This window comes from Ranitomeya imitator, chromosome 1 (genome assembly GCF_032444005.1).
Source record: "Ranitomeya imitator isolate aRanImi1 chromosome 1, aRanImi1.pri, whole genome shotgun sequence".
In the NCBI taxonomy this organism is placed as follows: Eukaryota; Metazoa; Chordata; class Amphibia; order Anura; family Dendrobatidae; genus Ranitomeya; species Ranitomeya imitator.
In genome coordinates, this window is record NC_091282.1 from 4,230,039 (window position 1) to 4,254,417 (window position 24,379).

General features: G+C 46.5%; 3 protein-coding genes across 4 annotated transcripts in view; 1 reads left to right on the top strand and 2 right to left on the bottom strand.

Annotated features, from left to right (window-relative positions):
- RGP1 (RGP1 homolog, RAB6A GEF complex partner 1) overlaps positions 1-24,379 on the bottom strand; it is a 391,618-nt gene that overhangs the window by 196,968 nt on the left and 170,271 nt on the right. The gene's annotated exons all lie outside the window — the stretch shown is intronic.
- GBA2 (glucosylceramidase beta 2) overlaps positions 1-24,379 on the top strand; it is a 215,028-nt gene that overhangs the window by 139,285 nt on the left and 51,364 nt on the right. For both annotated transcript variants that reach the window (XM_069745496.1, XM_069745492.1), the window contains exons 8-14: positions 125-227; positions 3,601-3,754; positions 3,825-3,950; positions 21,229-21,413; positions 21,516-21,620; positions 22,965-23,072; positions 23,157-23,308. In XM_069745496.1, coding sequence (XP_069601597.1) covers positions 125-227; positions 3,601-3,754; positions 3,825-3,950; positions 21,229-21,413; positions 21,516-21,620; positions 22,965-23,072; positions 23,157-23,308 — 933 coding nt within the window. The remainder of the gene's footprint in view (positions 1-124; positions 228-3,600; positions 3,755-3,824; positions 3,951-21,228; positions 21,414-21,515; positions 21,621-22,964; positions 23,073-23,156; positions 23,309-24,379) is intronic.
- On the bottom strand, positions 12,361-15,269 carry LOC138657861 (uncharacterized). The gene is made up of 2 exons (XM_069745487.1): positions 14,687-15,269; positions 12,361-14,531 (listed from the first exon to the last, which is right to left on the bottom strand). Exons 1-2 carry the CDS (start codon positions 15,031-15,033, stop codon positions 13,646-13,648), a joined length of 1,233 nt encoding a protein of 410 aa, XP_069601588.1. The 5' UTR covers positions 15,034-15,269; the 3' UTR covers positions 12,361-13,645.

Below are 24,379 nucleotides of genomic sequence, written 5' to 3' on the forward strand. Positions count from 1 at the left end.
CATAAGCAGCACCCACTGCATGAAGGTGCACACAGTTTGGCTGAACCATAGATTTCCCAATTGTGACTTGCGCAAGAGGTGCCAGTCAGCTGAGGCTCCTCATCTGTGTATCTGCCTCCCACAGCCAGGAATCCATTCTTCTTACTGCACAGAGTTTGATCCAACTGGAATGGGGCAAGAAATATGGAAGGATCTTCTAGAGGATGGACGCCTAAATTCCTCCACAGGTACAGTCCCTCTGACCTACCAATGCTCCCGGGACCCCTTAGTACTATTAATTGGGTCTCCACCAGACATTTGGAAGAACCTTCTAGAGGACTGCCTCTCTGCAGGTCCCGACTCGCTGACCTCCTTACACTCCCGGGACCTCCTAGTAATATTATTAGGGTCTCCACCAGACAAATGGCTGAAAGTTCTAGAGATCAGCTTCCTCGCATGTAATGACCCACTGACCTCCCGTACTCTCAGGACCTCCTAGTAATATTGATAGGATCTCCATTAGACATATGGAGAGACCTTCTCGAGAACGGCTTCCCTGCAAGTAATGACCCACTGACCTCCCGCTACTCTGAGGACCTTCTAGTGATATTGGTAGGATCTTCACCAGACATATGGAGGGACCTTCTCGAGAACTGCTTTCTAGCAAGTAATGACCCACTCCCCTCCCGCTACTTTGAGGACCTCCTAGTGATATTGATAGGATCTTCACCAGACTTATGGAGTGACCTTCTTGAGAACTGCTTCCTAGCAAGTAATGACCCACTCCCCTCCCGCTACTCTGAGGACCTCCTAGTGATATTGATAGGATCTCCATCAGACATGTGGAGAGACCTTCTCAAGAACGGCTTCCCTGCAAGTAATGACCCACTGACCTCCCGCTAATCTGAGGACCTCCTAGTGATATTGATAGGATCTCCATCAGACATATGAAGAGACCTTCTCGAGAACGGCTTCCCTGCAAGTAATGACCCACTGACCTCCCGCTAATCTGAGGACCTCCTAGTGATATTGATAGGATCTTCACCAGACATGTGGAGGGATCTTCTAGACGACAGCTTTCCTGCAAGTAATTACCCACTGACCTCCCGCTAATCTGAGGACGTCCTCGTAATATTGATAGAGGCTTCACCAGATACAGTACAGACCAAAAGTTTGAACACACCTTCTCATTTAAAGATTTTTCTGTATTTTCATGACTATGAAAATTGTAAATTCACACTGAAGGCATCAAAACTATGAATTAACACATGTGGAATTATATACTTAACAAAAAAGTGTGAAACAACTGAAATTATGTCTTATATTCTAGCTTCTTCAAAGTAGCCACCTTTTGCTTTGATGACTGCTTTGCACACTCTTGGCATTCTCTTGATGAGCTTCAAGAGGTAGTCACCGGGAATGGTCTTCCAACAGTCTTGAAGGAGTTCCCAGAGATGCTTAGCACTTGTTGGCCCTTTTGCCTTCACTCTGTTGTCCAGCTCACCCCAAACCATCTCGATTGGGTTCACGTCTGGTGACTGTGGAGGCCAGGTCATCTGGTGTAGCACCCCATCACTCTCCTTCTTGGTCAAATAGCCCTTACATAGCCTGGAGGTGTGTTTGGGGTCATTGTCCTGTTGAAAAATAAATGATGGTCCAACTAAACGCAAACCGGATGGAATAGCAAGCCGCTGCAAGATGCTGTGGTAGCCATGCTTGTTCAGTATGCCTTCAACTTTGAATAAATCCCCAACAGTGTCACCACAAAGCCCCCCCAGACCATCACACCTCCTCCTCCATGCTTCACGGTGGGAACCAGGCATGTAGAGTCCATCCGTTCACCTTTTCTGCGTCGCACAAAGACACGGTGGTTGGAACCAAAGATCTCAAATTTGGACTCATCAGACCAAAGCACAGATTTCCACTGGTCTAATGTCCATTCCTTGTGTTCTTTAGCCCAAACAAGTCTCTTCTGCTTGTTGCCTGTCCTTAGCAATGGTTTCCTAGCAGCTATTTTACCATGAAGGCCTGCTGCACAAAGTCTCCTCTTAACAGTTGTTGTAGAGATGTGTCTGCTGCTAGAACTCTGTGTGGCATTGACCTGGTCTCTAATCTGAGCTGCTGTTAACCTGCGATTTCTGAGGCTGGTGACTCGGATAAACTTCTCCTCAGAAGCAGAGGTGACTCTTGGTCTTCCTTTCCTGGGGTGGTCCTCATGTGAATGTTTCTTTGTAGCGCTTGATGGTTTTTGCAACTGCACTTGGGGACACGTCCAAATTTTTCGGACTGACTGACCTTCATTTCCTAAAGTAATGATGGCCACTCATTTTTCTTTACTTAGCTGCTTTTTTCTTGCCATAATCCAAATTCTAACAGTCTATTCAGTAGGACTATCAGCTGTGTATCCACCAGACTTCTGCACAACACAACTGATGGTCCCAACCCCATTTATAAGGCAAGAAATCCCACTTATTAAACCTGACAGGGCACACCTGTGAAGTGAAAACCATTCCCGGTGACTACCTCTTGAAGCTCATCAAGAGAATGCCAAGAGTGTGCAAAGCAGTCATCAAAGCGAAAGGTGGCTACTTTGAAGAACCTAGAATATAAGACATAATTTCAGTTGTTTCACACTTTTTTTGCTAAGTATATAATTCCACATGTGTTAATTCATAGTTTTGATGCCTTCAGTGTGAATGTACAATTTTCATAATCATGAAAATACAGACAAATCTTTAAATGAGAAGGTGTGTCCAAACTTTTGGTCTGTACTGTATATGGAGAGTCCTTCTTAAGAACTTCTTCTCTACAAGTAATAACCCACTCACCTCCTGCTATTCTGAGGAGCTCCTTGTAATATTGATAGGATCTCCACCAGACATAGAGGGATCTTCTCGAGAACTGCTTCCTCACAAGTAATGACCACTGACCTCTCTACTCTCAGGACCTCCCATTAACGGGAATCTGTCACTACATGTGACCCATGTAAACTGTTACTCTGGTCGTACAGGTTATAGATTGCTGAGGACGGCGATCCCTGCGGCTCATATCAGCTGTGTTGCTGTTCAGAAATCATCTTTTATCACTTTATGTAAATGACCTCTTCCAGGCTCTGGGCGGGACACTGCCCAGAAGATAACTCCGCCTCCAGAGGTTATTATACATGAAGGGGGAGTGACCAGTGTGAGACAAGTAACACAGAACAGGAGAAATGAACTTTGTCTTCTTACAAACACATTTTTGCTTCTCTTTGAGCTCTGCTGCATTGTAGCACGATTACACCCATATATCAGGTATAATCACACACAGCTCTGCAGTGAGAGCGGCCATCACACATCACACTGGCAGTCATCACACTGGCCACTCCCCCTCTATGTATAACCACCTCTGGAGGCGGAGTTATCTTATGGGCAGCGTCCCGCCCAGAGCCTGGAATATCTATATAAAGTGATAGGAACGTTCCATCTGATATGAGACACACAGGGATCGCCGTCCTCCGCAATCTATAACTGTCTGCCCATAGTCACAGCTTACATGGGTCACATGTGGGGACAGGTTCCCTTTAATGAGGCGGACAGATGAGCTCCCTCTGCAGGACACTTACTGTAAATCTCCACACAGGTGCAACTTCTCCCACTGCAAAAGGAAAGAAGACGGCAGCAGCAGTGGCGGCCGGATGCACGGTGAGTCCGGGAGGACGCGGCACCCTGGAGTTCAGTCTCTGCTGGGATATGCCCCGGATCCGCTTTGGTGCCGGTGATAAGGAGTACGCCAGGTACGACATTGTCTCCTCCTGTCCTCACAGATGCCATTACCCCTCTTACATGTTTCCTTCACCTTCTCAGGCGGTACACACGGTTTTTCGGCAGTGAGGGGACAGCTGCTCCCGCTCTGTGTCAGCACAGCCTGTCCCACTATGAAGAATGGGAGGAGAAGATCGCCATGTGGCAAGACCCGATCCTACAAGACGAGTATGTGCTGCCACATTACCAAGTTATTCTGCGCTGTACAGCTGAATTTCTGCTACTATGTATCTTTGTGTTTCCGAATCGCCCCAACGTGAAAGGAATCTGTCAAGGATGATACCGGGGGCACACAGATCCCACCGCTGTCAACAACTTGTCAGGAGACGCAACTTTGCTGGCTCCAATAGTCAGGACAACTATGCAATTGGCTGATGTGTGATGGCTGCTGCTGCTTTCACTACTAGGCCGGTTATTGGGGAACTCAAAGCGAGCGTATAGTATATACACCTCCGATACCAGCTCATGGAATGAAAAAAAAATATATATAAATGCACACAGTGGGTACAGAAAGTATTCAGACCCCTTTAAATTTTTCCCTCTTTGTCCTATTGCAGCCATTTAGTAAATTCTAAAAAGTTCATTTTTTTCTCATTAATGTACACTCTGCTCCCCATCTTGACTGAAAACAAACAAAAATGTAGAAATGTTTGCAAATTTAATAAAAAAAGAAAAACTGAAATCTCACATGGTCATAAGTCTCCAGACCCTTTGCTCAGACTCTGATATATAAGTCCCATGCTGTCCATTTCCTTGTGATCCTCCTTGAGATGGTTCTGCTCCTTCATTGGAGTCCAGCTATGTGTAATTACACTGATAGGACTTGATTTGGAGCGGCGCACACCTGTCTATATAAGACCTCACAGCTCACTGTGCATGTCAGACCAAAGGAGAATCATGAGGTCAAAGGAACCGGCCAAGGAGCTCAGAGACAGAATTGTGGCAAGGCACAGATCTGGCCATGGTTACAACAGAATTTCTGCAGTACTCAAGGTTCCTAAGAGCACAGTGGTCTCCATAATCCTTAAATGGAAGAAGTTTGGGACCTCCAGAAGTCTTCCTAGACCTGGCCGTCCAGCCAAACTGTGCAATCGTGGGAGAAGAGCCTTGGTGAGAGAGGTAAAGAAGAACCCCAAGATCACTGTGGCTGAGCTCCATAGATGCAGTAGGGAGATGGGAGAAAGTTAGAGAAAGTCACCTATCACTGCAGCCTCCAGCAGTCGGGCCTTTATGGCAGAGTGACCAAAAGGAAGCCTCTCCTCAGTGCAAGACATATGAAGCCGCATAGAGTTTGCTAAAAAACACATGAAGGACTCCCAGACTATGAGAAATAAGATTCTCTGGTGTGATGAGACGAAGATAGACCTTTTTGGTGATAATTCTAAGTGGTATGTGTGGAGAAAACCAGTCACTGCTCATCACCTGCCCAATACAATCCCACAGTGAAACATGGTGGAGGCAGTATCATGCTATGGGGGTGTTTATCAGCTGCAGGGACAGGACGACTGGTTGTCATTGAAGGAAACATGAATGCGGCCAAGTACAGAGAGATCCTGGATGAAAACCTCTTCCAGAGTGCTCTGGACCTCAGACTTGGCCGAAGGTTCACCTTCCAACAAGACAATGACTCTAAGCACACAGCTAAAATAACAGAGGAGCGGCTTCAGAACAACTCTGTGAACATTCTTGACCGGTCCAGACAGAGCTCCGGCCTAAACCCAATGGAGCATCTCTGGAGAGACCTGAAAATGGCGTCCACCAACGTTCACCATCCAACCTGATGGAACTGGAGAGGATCTGCAAGGAAGAATGGCCGAGGATCCCCAAATCCAGGGGTGAAAAACTTGTTACATCATTCCCAAGAAGACTCATGGCTGTACGAGCTCAAAAGGGGCTTCTACCCCATACTGAGCAAAGGGGCTGTGAAGCCTTATGACCATGGGATAGTTCAGTTTTTCTTGTAGTAATTTTTGCAAATTTATTAATTTCTGTTTTTTAACATGAAAACTAAACTTTTTTGAATTTACCAAATGGCTGCAATGAAACAGAGTGAAAAATTTAAAGGGTTCTGAAGACTTTCTGTACCCTCTGTATATACCCCAACATGATCACTGCCAGGTCTACAGTAACATAAGGGACCCACTATCTGCCCCCACCAATCGTTTATTCAAGCCAATTGGACACCCGTTACAGGTAGTGTATACCTTCAGGGATGTGGTTTACAGAGCAAGAGGAACAAATCCATTAAATTTATATTTAATCCAGAAAGATGGACAGTGTTTATAAAAAAAAAAAAAAAAAATACATGTGAATTATTATTATACATTTTTATAGCGCCATTTATTCCATGGCGCTTTACATGTGAATACGAAGCAAATATAGACAAATACATTAAACATGAGCAGATAACAGGCACACAGGTACATAAGGAGGGAGGACCCTGCCCACGAGGGCTCACAGTCTGCAGGGGATGGGTGATGAAACACTAGGAGAGGGTAGGGCAGGTTGCGCGGCGGTTCAGTAACTTCAGGATCACTGTAGGCTTGTCGGAAGAGGTGGGTCTTCAGATTCTTTTTGAAGGTTTCTATGGTAGGCGAGAGTCTGATGTGTTGGGGTAGAGAGTTCCAGAGTATGGGGGAAGCACGGGAGAAGTCTTGGATGCGGTTATGGGAAGAAGAGATGAGAGGGGAGTAGAGAAGGAGCTCTTGAGAGGATCGGAGGTTGAGTGTAGGTAAGTACCGGGAGACCATGTCACAGATGTATGGAGGAGACAGGTTGTGGATGGCTTTGTATGTCATTATGAGGGTTTTGAACTGGAGTCTCTGGGCGATAGGAAGCCAGTGAAGGGCTTGACATAGGGGAGAGGCTGGGGAATAGCGGGGGACAGGTAGATTATTCGGGCAGCAGGGTGTAGGATGTATTAGAGGGGAGTCCAGAGAGTAGGAGGTTGCAGTAGTCGAGGCGGGAGATAAGGGCATGCACTAGCGTTTTTGCGGTGTTGCGGTCAAGGAAAGCGCGGATCCGGGAAATATTTTTGAGTTTGAGATGGCAGGAGGAGGCAAGCGCTTGGATATGTGGCTTGAAAGAGAGGGCAAAGTCGAGGATCACCCCGAGGCACCGGGCGTGTGGGACTGGGGATAGTGAGCAGCCATTGACATTGATGGATAGGTCTGGTGGAGGGGTAGAGTGAGATGGGGGAAAGATGATGAATTCTGTTTTGTCCATGTTCAGTTGTAGAAAGCGAGCAGAAAAGAAGGCTGAAATAGCAGACAGACAGTGCGGGATTTTGGTAAGTAAGGAGGTGAGGTCAGGTCCGGAGAGGTAGATCTGCGTGTCGTCAGCGTAGAGATGGTACTGAATACCGTGGGATTCTATGAGCTGTCCCAGGCCGAAAGTGTAGATGGAGAAGAGTAGGGGTCCTAGAACAGAGCCTTGAGGAACACCGACTGACAAGGGGCGAAGTGAGGAGGTGGTGTGGGGGAGGGAGACACTGAATGTTCGGTCTGTCAGATATGACGAGATCCAGGAAAGGGCCAAGTCTGTGATGCCAAGAGAGGAAAGGATCTGTAGCAGGAGGGAGTGGTCCACAGTGTCAAAGGCAGAAGACAGGTCCAGGAGATGGAGGACAGAGTAGTGTCGCTTGCTCCTGGCAGTTAGTAGGTCATTGTTGACTTTAGTTAGGGCAGTTTCAGTTGAGAATGGGAACAATGGGAACAAACAATATAATATATACCATTACATAAAGTGAGTACTCTGCTCATACATAGGAGAGGGCGGACCCGTCCACGCGATGCTCTGCTCATACATAGGAGAGGGCGGACCCATCCACGCGATGCTCTGCTCATACGTAGGAGAGGGCGGACCCGTCCACGCGATGCTCTGCTCATACGTAGGAGAGGGCGGACCCGTCCACGCGATGCTCTGCTCATACGTAGGAGAGGGCGGACCCGTCCACGCGATGCTCTGCTCATACATAGGAGAGGGCGGACCCGTCCACACGATACTCTGCTCATACATAGACTATTATGGGGGCAGATACTTTAATATACCTTAGGCTACGTTCACATTAGGGTCATGCGACGCTGCGTCGCCGACGCACGGCAACGCATGCGTCATGCGCCCCTATCTTTTACATTGGGGACGCATGCGTTGCGTTGTCGTGCGTTTTCGGTAAAACGCACGACGCATGCGTCGTTTCACCGCACCTGGGTGGCGTCGGAGACGCGACAATGTTGCATTTTTCGAGCGTCTAAAAAACGCATGCGTCGCACTTGCGTCGCTCGTGCGTCGACATTGCGTTAAAATCTCCATTGAAACACATTGACAACGCACTTGCGTCGCGTGTGTGCGTCGTGCGTGCGTTGTACGACGCATGCGTCGTTACATAAAATTGAACAAAAAGGTGTCTAGACAGTGTCTAGACAGTGCAAACAGTGAGATAAACATCCCCCCTATATAAAGAAAATGTTTGGATTGTTTGTCACTTCTACTGCAGCATCTTGAGGCAAGAAATCCATCACCAGAACACTTCTACTTATCCGCTGTCCAGAGATGTAAGTATACAATGATTCTGTGCATTTTCTACATGTGGTTTAAAATTATTTTTGCAAGTTGTGTTTTATATTCTGCACTGTGGTTAAAGATATTGTTGTATTTTTAGTCTGGTTGTGATGTATGGCGTTGTATAGGATGGCGTTTCATTGTGTCTGCGGCCTTGATGATTGTTCTTTTCAGGATAGAATTTTATTTTCAATTATTTGGTTTGGTGGTGTTTTTTGTATTCAGTTGTGATGTTTAAAAATTGCGTTATATGATGGCGTTTAATAGTCTCCGGCCCTGACGGTTTTATTGTAAAGTATGGTAGTGCATAGAATGATTATGCGCCCTTTTACATGTAATAATTTTTTTATTGCAAGTTGTGTAGTTCTGCACTGTGGTTGTGTAAAGACATTGTTGTATGTTTCTGGCTGTGATGTATGGCGTTGTATGCCCTTCTATTGTCTCCGGCCCTGTCGGTTTTATTGTAAAGTATGGTGTTTTTAAATATTTACATTTTTTTCCTTTCAAAAATCTATTGTGTTTTTGGGGTTTCTTGCTCCGTGGATTACTGTACTTTAAAAAAAAAAAAAAAATCTTTTGGTATTACAACATGGGGTCTGTTGTAGATCTTATCTTTAGGCTTTAGTTTAATCTGGCATTGGGTTGTCTCAGCCATTGTTTCTTTAATTTAATCAATGTGGCAGTGTTGTTTGCTCAGCGTTAGGTTGGAGTGCAATGTTGTTTGTGGTTTAAATGCCTTTTTTTTTTGTTGTTTTTTTTTATATTGCTGGATTGTGCATAGGAGCATAGGAACAATTATTTTGTTCTTTATTTCAGAATTGCAATATTAGTCATGGCCAGCGGCAGTGATTCCAGCACCCCACCGCTGAGGAGTGAGGTGAGTACATGATCTACTATTACTATATTCGCTTTCATTTGTAGATGGGTCACTCAACTTTTTGGTAAACTATTTTGCAGGCTTCTTCAAGTGAGGAGGAGAGTCAGGAGGAAGAGAGGGAGCAGGAGCAGAGACCGGAGCAGGAGCAGAGACCACGGGGCCAAGCTGTGGTTGCAGGACAGAGAGTAAGTTTTTTTTTTTTAAACTTTTTTTTTTTTTTTTTTTTTTTTGGGCGGGTATGGGGGGGTGGCGGGATGGGGTGGTGTTGTGTGTGGTAGGTGGCGGTGGAGGAGGTAGGGTCAACTTTTATTTATCTTGCAACAATTAATATTTTCCATTTTTTTCTAGGTTTCACAACGGGCCCTGGATGAACCCCTCAACATCGACCTCATGGTGGCATCCATAGAGGAACGGGGCCCGTTGTGGGACAGCCGTGACCCCCGGCACGCGGACCAGGGCATATTGCGGTGTCTGTGGAAAGAGGTGGCACAATTGCTGTGGGATGGCTTCGACAGCGCTTCCCCCACGGTCAAAGCTAGTTTTCGTAAGTATTTCCAAAATGCTGCTGTGACCCATCATGCTAGGATTACACAACCGTCTGTGATGTCTTCTATTGGTATTGCACACGGTTGCGTAATCGTTGTCAATATATTCTCTAAATTTTGTTTTGTTTTTTTATTTATTTATACACCGTTCGAAAACTGCGGACCAGATGGCGCTCCATGAAGGACCGTTTCAGGAGGGGCCTGAAAAAGGAAGGACAGGCCCGTAGTGGTGCAGCGGCTTCAAGGACCTCGGTTTACAAGTATAACCGTATACTGCAATTCTTGAGACCGGTCCTTGAAAGCAGAGAGTAAGTCTAGTACCTCTGCACACACCTAGTTTTTACAACATGCATATTCACATACTACATTCCAGCCACTTAGCTTATTGCCCAGCCATTTATTTTGGCAAGTACAAAGTATTTAAACAAAAAAAAAAAGGTGAGTTCACCGAGGCGTGAAAAGTAAAAAATACATACTTTTATCCTCTTCAATCATAAGCAGAGGATGAAAAATCAGCACAATACCATAGACACTATCTACGCGTTTCAGGTGACAGGGAACATCAGACCTGAAACACGTAGATAGTGTTTTTATTGTATTGTGCAGATGTTTCATCCTCTGCTTCTGATTGAAGTGAATAAAGTATTTTGTTTTTACTTTTCACGCCTCGTTGACCTCGAATTTATATTCATTTCTGGTCTTCTCACACTTGACACAGCGGCTCCCTTCTGGGATTACTACAATGGTGAGCGTGACTTACTAGTAATGTCCCTGAAATCGGAAGTATACAGAACACAGAAAGCTAGTAGATTGGCCATGCCCAGCCAATATTTCATAGGGGATTAGTATAGTACCTATCCAGGTGTATCCCCGATTTAGTTATACACAAATAATTAAAATATTATAGACACGCCATACATTCCACTGCAAGGCAGGTTATGTTCCCATGCTTGCTCAGCTCAAAGGACCTGTGATGACGTCTCGGTCACATGACCGTGACGTCATGGCAATTCCAACGTAAGCATAATTGTCTGGCGTTACAAATCGCAATCATGGGTGACTATTTGGAATAAAATAAATGTGTTTTTTTTAATATTGATGGTGCATATGCAGTGTCAAGATTAAAAATAGGTTAATATTAATGGCGGTAATGGATACCTGGCGGTAAAGTTAATTAATGACGCCTGTGAAATTTGATATTTAGTATACTAATGCTTTCCTTATGTTTTCACAGAACACACAGCAGCACCCGCGAGCCTGTCCGACCCTCTGGAGCGGTCCTTTGTGAAGTGCCATCTCAAGCCTCGCAGCCATCCCACAGCGAGAGCAGGTCTGCACCACCACAATCTGGCGAACCGGCAGCCGGTCCATCAGATGTTCCCCTGGCCGAGGCCTCTGTCGCTCCTTCCTTCGGGTCTTCCCGACAGCGTCAGCGGGCCTCGGACAGGGTGCCCATGCCCGAATTTTTACATTTGAGTACCGTCTTTCAGAATGGTTTCAAGGCGCTGTGCGATAAAATGTCAAATATCGAGCGGCGTCTTGAAAACATCGAAACGGATCTCGCGAGGCCGGCGAAACATTTTTTTACTGCCCTTCACAACGGGATGGTTGAACATCTTACGCCGGAACTCCAGATTTCGGTCATGCAGGGCTGCAACAATCTTTGTCACTGCTCTGCAGCAGGCTCGGGTCATGCAGTCAGCGACAAATGCGCCCACAGTACCATCGCTGGCTGCCATGACTCCGACTCCTGCTGCAGAGCACCACCACAGAGGTCCGCGTGACGAGGGCCACCGCCACCGCCACCACAGAACAGAGCCCCAAAGGTCGGAGCAAGACCGGCCTTCAAGGGCACACGGGCACAGACGGGAAGCCGACCCACACCCAGGGGGAGAGAGGAGGAAAAAAAAGAAGACCAAGACGACGACGACTAGCACTACGACCTTGGCTATGGCTGCTCCCACAACTACCACCAGAACACAGCCTGGGTCGACCCGGAGCACACCAAGTACCCAGGCTGGGTCTACACGGAGCACACCCAGTACCCAGCCTGGGTCTACAAGGAGCACACCGTCAACACAGCCTGGGTCGACCCGGAGCCGGAGTAGCCAGCCAAGGACACTGGTCGTCGTCCCTCCTCCTCCTCCCTCACCTGCTTTGGAAGTATCCCAACAGTGGATGGATGTCGGCATCCCGTCAAGTATCATTGAATATGCTGCTGCTTCCTCCCCCTCGTCCTCCTCCTCCTCGTCCTCCTCCTCGGTCTCTTCCACACCCACCAGAAGTGAGGGATATCAATCCCCTTTAGTTGTGGATGTAGGTACCCCGTAATGTTATGTCCCTAATTTTTTTTCCTGTCCCAAAATAAAAAATTTATTTGGTTTACAAAAAATTGGTTTTTATTGTCTCAAATAAAGTTTTCACCAAATGACACCTTGCGCCGTATACACAAATATTGTCTTTGTAACACCTGATGTGCAATGTCTGACAATATTTTTTAGATTTTTTTTTATTAATTGTTTTATAGGCCTGGCGCTCATTGTACTATCAGCTGTTACAAACACAACCAGCATTGCTCAATCTGTCAAGTTTAAAATGTACCATCACACAACGATTTCAGTATAGATAAAGTTGGTTTATTTGTGTAACCAACGTTATCTTTTCTGTAATCGTAAAACGATAGAGCCCCTGCTGTGAGATTTTGGGTGTCAACGAATGATTATGATTTTTTTTTGTTACCCACGCTGTCATTGTTGGATCGGCGAGTTAGACACCGATCAAGCGATGTCTTTATTTTAAAATAGGTAATATTGGGTTACTAGCGCAGTGTTTTAAACACTCAAATAAAAATTAAAAAATACCCCACAAATAAAAAAAGGTGTCAACCACGTCCCTCGCTGTCATCTTTCCGCAATTACTTACACTGTGATTCCCGCCCGTAAATCAGAGCACACCGTTAATAATAAACGCTGTACTGTGGTTTAGGGCTGGCACAGTACGGAAAGCTGACGGCGATGGACGTGTCACACACCGTAATAAAATGTTGTTTTGTATTTTTAATAACTACATTTACAATGGTAAACATCGTGAGTGCGGCCATGCGCTTCATAACATTTCCCAGATTACACGGGACTTGCTCTTTTTGGGTTGCTGGAGAGCTGGCTGTGTGACAGCTCTCCATCAACCACACGACCAATAAACAACGATCACGGTCCGGTGGTATCACTGGTAGTTATCGTTGTAGAATAGTTTTATTAATGTACCTTAAAGGGAACCTGTCACCTGAATTTGGTGGGACTGTTTTTGGCTCATATGGGCAGAGTTTTGGGGTGTTCCAGTCCCACAAAATACAGGTGACTGGTTCCCTTTAAAATATTGGTCAGGTGAGGTGGAAGCAATGTTCACAGTGTCGCCACTATTTGACTCTGGACAAATTCTACCATCCTGAGTACAATAGTGTTAACTCTGTAGAGTTTTGCAAACATGATAGTTTCCCTCCTTGTCAAGCCAGGTTCCATATGAAAATAGTCTTCAGTATTAATTATGGTTAACAAGGTGGGAGCCGATGAAGTTTTATACGTCAAAACTATGGTACTCACGGCTGCAAATTTTATTGTTTTGTCACAGTCCATTTGTGTACTGGTGCTCACATAAATTTTGTGGGACAATCATTACTTTCAATAAAATAGGATTTTTTACAATTACTATGGAAAAACGGATGGGAGATTTGTTTTGTGAAAACGGAAAGGCGGAAAGGCACAATAAACTTTATTAACAAACACAACGCATTAGACAATCGGGTGACATTAATAACCAAACATATGATGGTTACATTACATGGGCTCCACAGTGTTTACATAACATCATAACAACACGTTGAATTACACCATTTGATCTTGCCAAGAAACACGGCCAACATCGGAAACAAAATATGCAGCAAATTGGTCCCTCATATGAGCAATCTCCAAAGTTGTCCGCAGAGGATGAGCTTGATAATCAGGCAATGGATTTTGTATGGGTTCATCGAGTTCCACATTGACTCTCTCTTTATCAATAATAAAATTGTGTAGAACCACACACGCCTTCACCACCTCATCCACTGTCTCAATTTTCAAATTTATTGCGGATCCTAAGATACGCCATTTGGACACCAGAATGCCAAAGGCGCACTCCACAGTTCTTCGGGCCCTGGACAGTCTATAATTAAAAATACTTTTTGTGCGGTCCAACCCCCGACTAGAGTACGGTTTAAGTAGGTTGCCACACATTTGAAAAGCCTCATCCCCAACCACAACAAATGGCAGGGCCGGGCCTTCGGTGTTAGGAAGAGGTCGTGGATGGGGGAAATTAAAATTGTTCTCGTATAATCTTCGGCCCATGTCAGACTCCTTAAATGTCCGTGAATCATTTGCACGACCAAACGCTCCAATGTCCACAGCGAGAAACCTGCAGTCCGCACCTGCAATTGCCATCAGCACGGTGGAAAAGTATTTTTTATAATTATAAAAAAGAGATCCACTTCTTGAAGGCTTGGTAATCCTAATGTGCTTGCCATCCACGGCTCCGATACAGTTAGGGAAATCACAAACTTTTTCAAATTTTTGGGCGTTGGCATGCCATAATTCTCTTGTAGGGATGGGTAAAAATTCCTCCCTGAGGTTGTCCCACAATGCGCGGCATGTGTCTGCAATAATACCCGACAGTGTTGAGACTCCAATCCGAAACTGGAAATGCAGTGATCTCAATGTCTCTCCGGTAGCCAGGAAACTGACAAGAAGAAAAATAAATAAATAAATATAATTAATTTAATTGTTATGAAATAATTTTTCATTTTTAATTACAATCCCCCACCCCAAAAAACAAAAACACGTTAATTTAAAAAGTGGCAAGAACATATAAATCCTTCACATTCCATTACGTACCGTAGAGTCACCAGCAGACGTTCCTCAGGGGAAATCGATTTACGGAGCTGCGTGTCCTGCCTGGAAATGGCTCCTTCCACCAGACGCAGCAGATATCGGAAGCTGTCTTTTGACATCCTGGTGTACTCAAAATATTTGTCCTGGTTCTCATTTAATTCGCCAAAAAGACAATGGTACACTCCACGACTCTCTCGGACTTCCACTATAGGGTGTAGCCAAAAACGCCGACGACTCCTTCTCCGTTGTTTGTCTCTTTTCCTCTGTTCTTGACAGGCAAAAGCATAAGCTATAGCAAGGGCTAATTCCAGCTGAAAAGTGAGGTAGATACTCTCCATGGAACGATCCATCTTGATGCTCTATGGTTGGAAATAATGTATGCCGGGGTATATATACCACTATTACATTAATACCCACCCCCATCTACCCATTGGTGGCATTATCGATTGTCTAGACACTAGACCCACCCTCTTCTATTCATTGGTGGTGTTATCTAGTGTCTAGACACTAAATTGTGTGTAAAGATCTAATCAGTGTTTGACAACGCATGCGTCGTAAAACGCTGCGTTTTTGTAAAAACGCACCAAAAACGCTGCGTTTTACGACGCATGCGTCCGACGCTTGCATCACAAAAGTTGCGTTTTTGCGTGCGTTTCCGATGCGTCGTGCGTTGCGTCGGCGACGCAGCGTCGCATGACGCTAATGTGAACGTAGCCTTAGATATACATTTGCTGTAGAAAAGCTCTGCACTGCACATCCAGTGCACATTGATCTCGTGCCACGATGCAGACATTTATGAAACTGAAGATGATGTTCTTAGTTCACCGTTCTGGTTAGACTATATGGAACCGCTGCTGCGTCAAGGTGACCTCTCAGTGGGTCCTGAGCTATAGTGCGGCGTCATGAGCGACCCGGTGCCGCACCCAGTGAAAGGCACTGAGTAGTGATGAGTGAATAGCATTGTTGCTCAGGTCTCCCCAAGCATGTTCGGGTGTCCTCCGAGTATTTGTTAGTGCTCGGAGATTTAGTTTTCTTCTCCACAGCTGCATGATTTACGACTGCTGGACAGCCTCAATACATGTGGGAATTCCCTAACAAACAGGCATTCCTCACATGTATTCAGCCTGCCTAGCAGCCGTAAATCATGCAGCTGAGGTGACGAAAACTAAATCTCCGAGCACTAACAAATACTCGGAGATCACCCGAGTGTGCTCGGGGAGACCTGAGCAAAGAGTATATTCGTTCATCACTAGCGCTGAGCACTCGCTTTCACATTTTCACATACTGTGCATTGTACAGGTGGAGCCTCGCTTGTACTCTCTTACAAATTAGAGCCACATGGGCCAAATGGGAGCAGTGGGGTCCAAGTAACACAAAAAGAGGAGCAGACCATTCAATTTGCCTGAACTGTAGAAAAAGAGATGAGCTGCTCATACAACAGTCCTACATTGCCTGGCTTCATGCGATCACTGTGCACACCTGGATGTGTGCACATACGACAGTCCTACATTTGCCTGGCTTCATCCCATCACTGTGTAACACCTGGCTTCATGCGTGGCCATACGACAGTCCTACATTGCCTGGCTTCATCCGATCACTGTGCGACTCCTGGATGTGTAGCCATACGATAGTGCTACATTGCCTGGCTTCATCAGATCACTGTGCGACTCCTGGATGTGTGGCCATACGACAGTCCCACATTGCCTGGCTTCATCCCATCACTGTGCGACTCCTGGATGTGTAGCCATACGACAGTCCTACATTTGCCTGGCTTCATCCCATCACTGTGTAACACCTGGCTTCATGCGTGGCCATACGACAGTCCTACATTGGAAACAGGAACACATGGGCTACTTGCACAGTGAACAAGTCTGTATGATCATGTTCACACACCACCAAGAAACCTGAAGACACAAAAGAGAATAGTGAAACCAAAAACACTCAGTTTGAAAAAATGTTGCAGTAATCCGCAAGTGCTAGTAAAAGATGTAAAAAACAGGGTATTTGGTTGATACGTTTTTTGCAAAAAATGTATACTAAGCTGCTCTACCAATCTTCACGGTATACCCTTATCAGAGCAGTCCTAACTAATGTATGCAATCCCTATCTGATGTATTTAAAAACCTGATCATCTGTATATAACCTGTGTGAACAGGGTTCAGAGAGGAAAAATCCATGTGTGCATACAGGGTAGAACAGCTTTTGTGCAGATAGCCCAAGAGGAGTGGTGGAACTCCCCAGTCTTGTAGACACAAGAGAACAATTATGGAAACAGGAACACATGGGCTACTTGCACAGTGAACAAGTCTGTATGATCATGTTCACAAACCACCACAGTCCTACATTGCCTGGCTTCATCCCATCACTGTGCGACTCCTGGATGTGTAGCCATACGACAGTCCTACATTTGCCTGGCTTCATCCGATCACTGTGCGACTCCTGGATGTGTAGCCATACGACAGTCCTACATTTGCCTGGCTTCATCCCATCACTGTTTAACACCTGGCTTCATGCGTGGCCATACGACAGTCCTACATTGCCTGGCTTCATCCCATCACTGTGCGACTCCTGGATGTGTAGCCATACGACAGTCCTACATTTGCCTGGCTTCATCCCATCACTGTTTAACACCTGGCTTCATGCGTGGCCATACGACAGTCCTACATTGCCTGGCTTCATCCCATCACTGTGCGACTCCTGGATGTGTAGCCATACGACAGTCCTACATTTGCCTGGCTTCATCCCATCACTGTGTAACATCTGGCTTCATGCGTGGCCATACGACAGTCCTACATTGCCTGGCTTCATCAGATCACTGTGTGACTCCTGGATGTGTAGCCATACGACAGTCCTACATTGCCTGGCTTCATGCGATCACTGTGCGATTCCTGGATGTGTGGCCATACGACAGTCCTACATTGCCTGGCTTCATCACATCACTGTATGATTCCTGGATGTGTGGCCATACGACAGTCCTATATTGCCTGGCTTCATGCGATCACTGTGCGATTCCTGGATGTGTGGCCATACGACAGACCTACATTGCCTGGCTTCATGCGATCACTGTGCGATTCCTGGATATGTGGCCATACGACAGACCTACATTGCCTGGCTTCATGCGATCACTGTGCGGCTCCTGGATGTGTGCACATACGACAGTCCTACATTGCCTGGCTTCATGCGATCACTGTGCACACCTGGATGTGTGCACATACGACAGTCCTACATTGCCTGGCTTCATCCGATAACTGTGCGACTCCTGGATGTGTAGCCATACGACAGTCCCTGTGTAACACCTGGCTTCATGCGTGGCCATACGACAGTCCTACATTGCCTGGCTTCATCAGATCTCTGTGTGACTTCTGGATGTGTGGCCATACGACAGTCCTACATTGCCTGGCTTCATCAGATCTCTGTGTGACTCCTGGATGTGTGGCCATACGACAGTCCTACATTGCCTGGCTTCATGCGATCACTGTGCGATTCCTGGATATGTGGCCATACGGCAGTCCTACATTACCTGGCTTCATCAGATCACTGTGCGACTCCTGGATATGTGGCCATACGACAGTCCTACATTACCTGGCTTCATCAGATCACTGTGTGACTCCTGGATGTGTGGCCATACGACAGTCCTACATTGCCTGGCTTCATCAGATCACTGTATGACTCCTGGATATGTGGCCATACGACAGTCCTACATTACCTGGCTTCATCAGATCACTGTGCGATTCCTGGATGTGTGGCCATACGACAGTCCTACATTGCCTGGCTTCATCAGATCACTGTGCGATTCCTGGATGTGTGGCCATACGGCAGTCCTACATTACCTGGCTTCATCAGATCACTGTATGACTCCTGGATATGTGGCCATACGGCAGTCCTACATTACCTGGCTTCATGCGATCACTGTGCGATTCCTGGATATGTGGCCATACGGCAGTCCTACATTACCTGGCTTCATCAGATCACTGTGCGATTCCTGGATATGTGGCCAAACGACAGTCCTACATTACCTGGCTTCATGCGATCACTGTGCGATTCCTGGATATGTGGCCATACGGCAGTCCTACATTACCTGGCTTCATCAGATCACTGTGCGATTCCTGGATATGTGGCCAAACGACAGTCCTACATTACCTGGCTTCATCAGATCACCGTGCGACTCCTGGATGTGTGGCCATACGACAGTGCTACATTGTCTGGCTTCATCAGATAACTGTATGACTCCTGGATGTGTGGCCATACGACAGTCCTACATTGCCTGGCTTCATCAGATCACTGTATGACTCCTGGATGTGTGGCCATACGACAGTCCTACATTGCCTGGCTTCATCAGATCACTGTGCGATTCCTGGATATGTGGCCATACGACAGTCCTACATTGCCTGGCTTCATCAGATCACTGTGCGATTCCTGGATGTGTGGCCATACGACAGTCCTACATTGCCTGGCTTCATCAGATCACTGTATGACTCCTGGATATGTGGCCATACGACAGTCCTACATTACCTGGCTTCATCAGATCACTGTGTGACTCCTGGATGTGTGGCCATACGGCAGTCCTACATTGCCTGGCTTCATGCGATCACTGTGCGATTCCTGGATGTGTGGCCATACGAAAGTCGTACATTGCCTGGCTTCATCAGATCACTGTATGATTCCTGGATGTGTGGCCATACGACAGTCCTACATTACCTGGATTCATGCGATCACTGTGCGATTCCTGGATATGTGGCCATACGACAGTCCTACATTACCCGGCTTCCTCAGATCACTGTGCGACTCCTGGATGTGTGGCCATACGACAGTCCTACATTGCCTGGCTTCATCAGATCACTGTGCGATTCCTGGATATGTGGCCATACGACAGTCTTACATTACCTGAGTTCATCAGATCACTGTGCGATTCCTGGATATGTGGCCATACGGCAGTCCTACATTACCTGGCTTCATCAGATCACTGTGCGACTCCTGGATGTGTAGCCATACGACAGTCCCTGTGTAACACCTGGCTTCATGCGTGGCCATACGACAGTCCTACATTGCCTGGCTTCATGCGATCACTGTGCGATTCCTGGATATGTGGCCATACAGCAGTCCTACATTGCCTGGCTTCATCAGATCACTGTGCGACTCTTTGATGTGTGGCCATACGACAGTCCCTGTGTAACACCTGGCTTCATGCGTGGCCATACGACAGTCCTACATTACCTGGCTTCATCAGATCACTGTGCGACTCTTTGATGTGTGGCCATACGACAGTCCTACATTGCCTGGCTTCATCAGATCACTGTATGACTCCTGGATATGTGGCCATATGGCAGTCCTACATTGCCTGGCTTCATCCGATCACTGCGACTCCTGGATGTGTGGCCATACGACAGTCCTACATTACCTGGCTTCATCAGATCACTGTGTGGCCCATGTCTTTCTACAGTTATAGCAGATTTTTATTTATATATCACCATTGATTCCATGGTGCTGTACATGAGAAGGGATTACGTCAAAATACAGATATCACTTACAGTAAATTAAGAATGACAGACTGATACAGAGGGGCGAGGACCCTGCCCTTGTGGGCTTAAATTCTACAGGATTATGGGGAAGGAGACAGTATGTCATGGATTGCAGTATCTCTGATGGTGTTTAGATGGCAACATGGTCATTACAGGTTGTAGGCTTTTTTGAAGAGATGGGTTTTCAGGTTTTGGGGCACAGAATTTTAGAGGATGGGGGATATTCGGGAGAAGTCTTGGAGACGATTGGTTGAGGAGCGAATAAGCGTGGAGGAGAGAAGGAGGTCTTGGGAGGACCGGAGATTACGTGAGGGAAGATAGTGAGAGATTAGTTTGGAAATATACGGAGGAGAAAGATTATGGATGGCTTTGTAGGTCAGTGTTAGTAGTTTAAACTGGATATGCTGGAAATTGGGAGCCAGTGAAGGGATTTGCAAAGAGGTGAAGCAGGAGTGTAGCGATGAGATAGATTATTTAGCCGGGCATCAGAGTTAAGGATGGACTGGAGAGGTGCGAGAGTGTTAGAAGGTAGGCCACGTAGGAGAATGTTGCAGTAGTCGAGGCGGGAGATGATTAGGGCATGCACAAGCATTTGGTAGAGTGAGGGATGAGAAAAGGACGGATTCTGGAGATATTTTTGAGCTGGAGGCGACAGGAGGTGGAAAGAGCTTGGATGTATTGTTTGAAGGACAGGAGTCAGGGTTACGTCGAGGCAGCAGATTTTGGGGACAAGGGAAAGTGTGATTTCATTTATTTTGATAGATAGATCAGGTAGGGAAGATATGTGAGATGGAGGAAAGATAATTAGTTCAGATTTGTCCACATTGAGCTTGAGGAAGCGAGAGGAGAAGGAGGATATAGCTGGTAGACACTCTGGGATTCTGGACAGCAGAAAGGTGACATCTGTGCCAGAGAGGTAGACCTGAGTGTCATCAGCATAAAGGTGGTACCAGAAGCCGTAGGACTCTGAGTTATCCCAGGCCAGATACACTCTAATAACTTACGCTTCCTTATGTCTGCCCTTAGGCTCCTACCGCCCTGGTATAAGTCGGCCCTGTTCAATGAGCTGTATTTCGTGGCTGATGGCGGCACCGTCTGGGTGGAAGTTTTAGCGGATGATGCTAATGATGAGCTTATGAAGGCTGGGCAACAGCAGATGGCGGGCATGAAAAGTGTGCTTCATGAATATGGCCGGTTTGCCTACTTGGAAGGTGGGACCCTTCTTATACCCCCTGTATTCACTATACATCTCCCTGCACCTCTATTATTCCTCCCCTACAGGTTGATGCCTGTGATTTTCCTTGTTTCCTCAGGACAGGAGTATCGCATGTACAACACATATGATGTTCATTTTTACGCCTCCTTTGCTCTCATCATGCTATGGCCCCAGCTGGAGATCAGTCTTCAGTATGACATGGGTGAGTATAATTGTCTCTCAAAGTGACCCATCCATGCACAGGAAACACTCCATGAGACCCATTGTGTACCGGGCACACTATAAGAGACCTGCTACTTGCCAGAAATGAAATGCTGTATAGTGAAAATGCCACCCAAGACGTGACATATACGCTAAACATATAGTAGAGTTAACATATACGAGAAATCTACAATATACTGGGAGCTCCTCAGAAAAAACACTGATTACCGTAAATACCCCACAAGACCCGCCAAATGCAAAGAATATTTCACAAGACCGGCCAAGTACCAGAAACGCCCCACAAAACTGGCTGAAAAGAACATATCACCTTGCAAGGAATACCTCACAAGCGCCACCAAATACAGCACATGGTAAAAGGGACCTGTCGTATAACACACAGTGTTGAATACTGGAAATGCCACTCGAGACTCGAAATATACCATAAAAACCACGGTTGACCCACCCTATACTCTAACCGATGCTCGAGACCAGCTGAAGGTTGGTAACAACTCGCAAGACCCACCAAATACTGGGAGCAGCTCACAAGGCCCACCCAATACCAGAAACACCTCAAAAGACCCACCCAACACCGAGAGCAGCTCACAAGACCCACCCAATATCAGGAGCACCTCACAAGAGACGCCCAATACCGGGAGCACCAGACAAGGCCCACCCAACATCAGAAACACCTCACAAGACCCACCAAATACTGGGAGCAGCTCACAAGACCCACCCAATGCACCACACAAGGCCCACCCAATACCAGAAACACCTCACAAGACCCACCCAATACCGAGAACAGCTCACAAGACCCACCCAATATCAGGAGCACCTCACAAGAGACGCCCAATACCGGGAGCACCACACAAGGCCCACCCAACACCAGAAACACCTCACAAGACGCACCCAATACCGGGAGCAGCTCACAAGATCCGCCGAGCACCAGGAACACCTCGCAAGACCGGTCAAGTAGTAGTCATCTACAAAACAGCTATAGAATGAGATGTTCCTAAGTTGTCCAGACTTTAAAATTTGGCTCTTGTCTGTCTCTTGTAACATTATACTTTCCCATTTTTCCTGCTTCCAACACTTCTCCAAGATCTGCCTGCTCACTTACATGAGCATCCAGATAGTCAGTGGTTTTTCAAGAGACAGTGGGTGTATGTATGTTACAATGATCTCTGATTGTTTCCACTGCTTTTCCTGGTTAATTTCTACACAAAAACCACTTAATACCAAGGGATCTGATTGACAACTGGTGTTTGGCTTTTAAGTCTGGTTGGCAATCAGTAGACCTTATCAGTCGGAGTGACTGATCAGAGGGTTTGTTTTCCCTCTTTCTTAGCGGCCGCCGTTATTCATGAGGATCCAGAGAGGAGGAAGTATCTGATGAGCGGCTCATTGGCTCCAGTGAAGAGTAGAAATGTGGTCCCCCATGACATTGGAGACCCAGGTATGCCTTCTCTGAGGGTCTGTCCATTCCCGTCCTTTCTCCTTTTGTTCCTTAATATGAGTATTTCCTATTACTATCTTTCAGAGGATGAGCCATGGCAGAAACTCAATGCCTACCTCATCCATGACACTGCTGACTGGAAAGACTTGAACCTCAAGTTTGTGCTGCAAGTCTATAGAGACTACTACATGACCAAGAGCTCCACGTACCTGCAAGACATGTGGCCGATCTGCCAGGTAAACGTTACATGACCCATATCTCCACCTAAAACATTTGACCAACCTGCCAGATAACTATCACATGATCCTGAGCCCCACCTACCTAGAACATGTGAGTGATCAATAAATATCATGACCCAGAGTCCCACCTAAGACATGTTACTGGTCTGCCGAATAAACATCACATTACCCAAAGCTCCTACCAAAGAAGTGACCGACCAGCCTATGAGATAAATATCACATGAGCCAGAGCTTCTTCTGCCTAAGACATGTGACCAACTAGCCTGAGATAAATATCACATGACCCAGAGTTCCTCCTACCGAACACATGTGACCAACCAGCCTGAGATAAATATCACATGACCCAGAGTTCCTCCTACCTGACACATGTGACCGACCAGCTTATGAGATAAATATCACATGACCCATAGCTCCACCTACCTAAGACGTGACCAATCAGCCTATCGGATAAATATCATATGACCTAGAACTCCTCCCATCTAATACATGTGACTGGTCTGCCCTGTACACATCACATGACCCCGAGCTCCTCCTACCTGGATGACATGTGACCGGTCTGCCCTGCACACATCACATGACTCAGAGCTCCTCCTACCTGTATGACATGTGACTGCTCTGCCCTGTACACATCACATGACCCAGAGCTCCGCCTACCTGTATGACATGTGACTGCTCTGCCTTGTACACATCACATGACCCAGAGCTCCTCCTACCTGTATAACGTGACCGGTCTGCCCTGTGCACATCATATGACCCAGAGCTCCTCCTACCTGTATGACATGTGACCGGTCTGCCCTGTACACATCACATGACCCAGAGCTCCGCCTACCTGTATGACATGTGACCGATCTGCCCTTTACACATCACGTGATTCAGAGCTCCTCCTACCTGGATGACATGTGACTGGTCTGCCCTGTACACATCACATGACTCAGAGCTCCTCCTACCTGTATGACATGTGACCGGTCTAACCTGTACACATCACATTACCCAGAGCTCCTTCTACCTGTATAACATGTGACCGGTCTGCCCTGTACACATCACATGACCCAGAGCTCCTCCTACCTG

Excerpts from the sequence above, each read along its gene's own strand:
- LOC138657861 (XM_069745487.1), bottom strand. The coding sequence starts at position 15,033 with ATGGATCGTTCCATGGAGAGTATCTACCTCACTTTTCAGCTGGAATTA. Across the intron at positions 14,532-14,686 it reads CGTCTGCTGGTGACTCTACG|TTTCCTGGCTACCGGAGAGA; the intron begins GTACGTAATGGA and ends TCTTCTTGTCAG.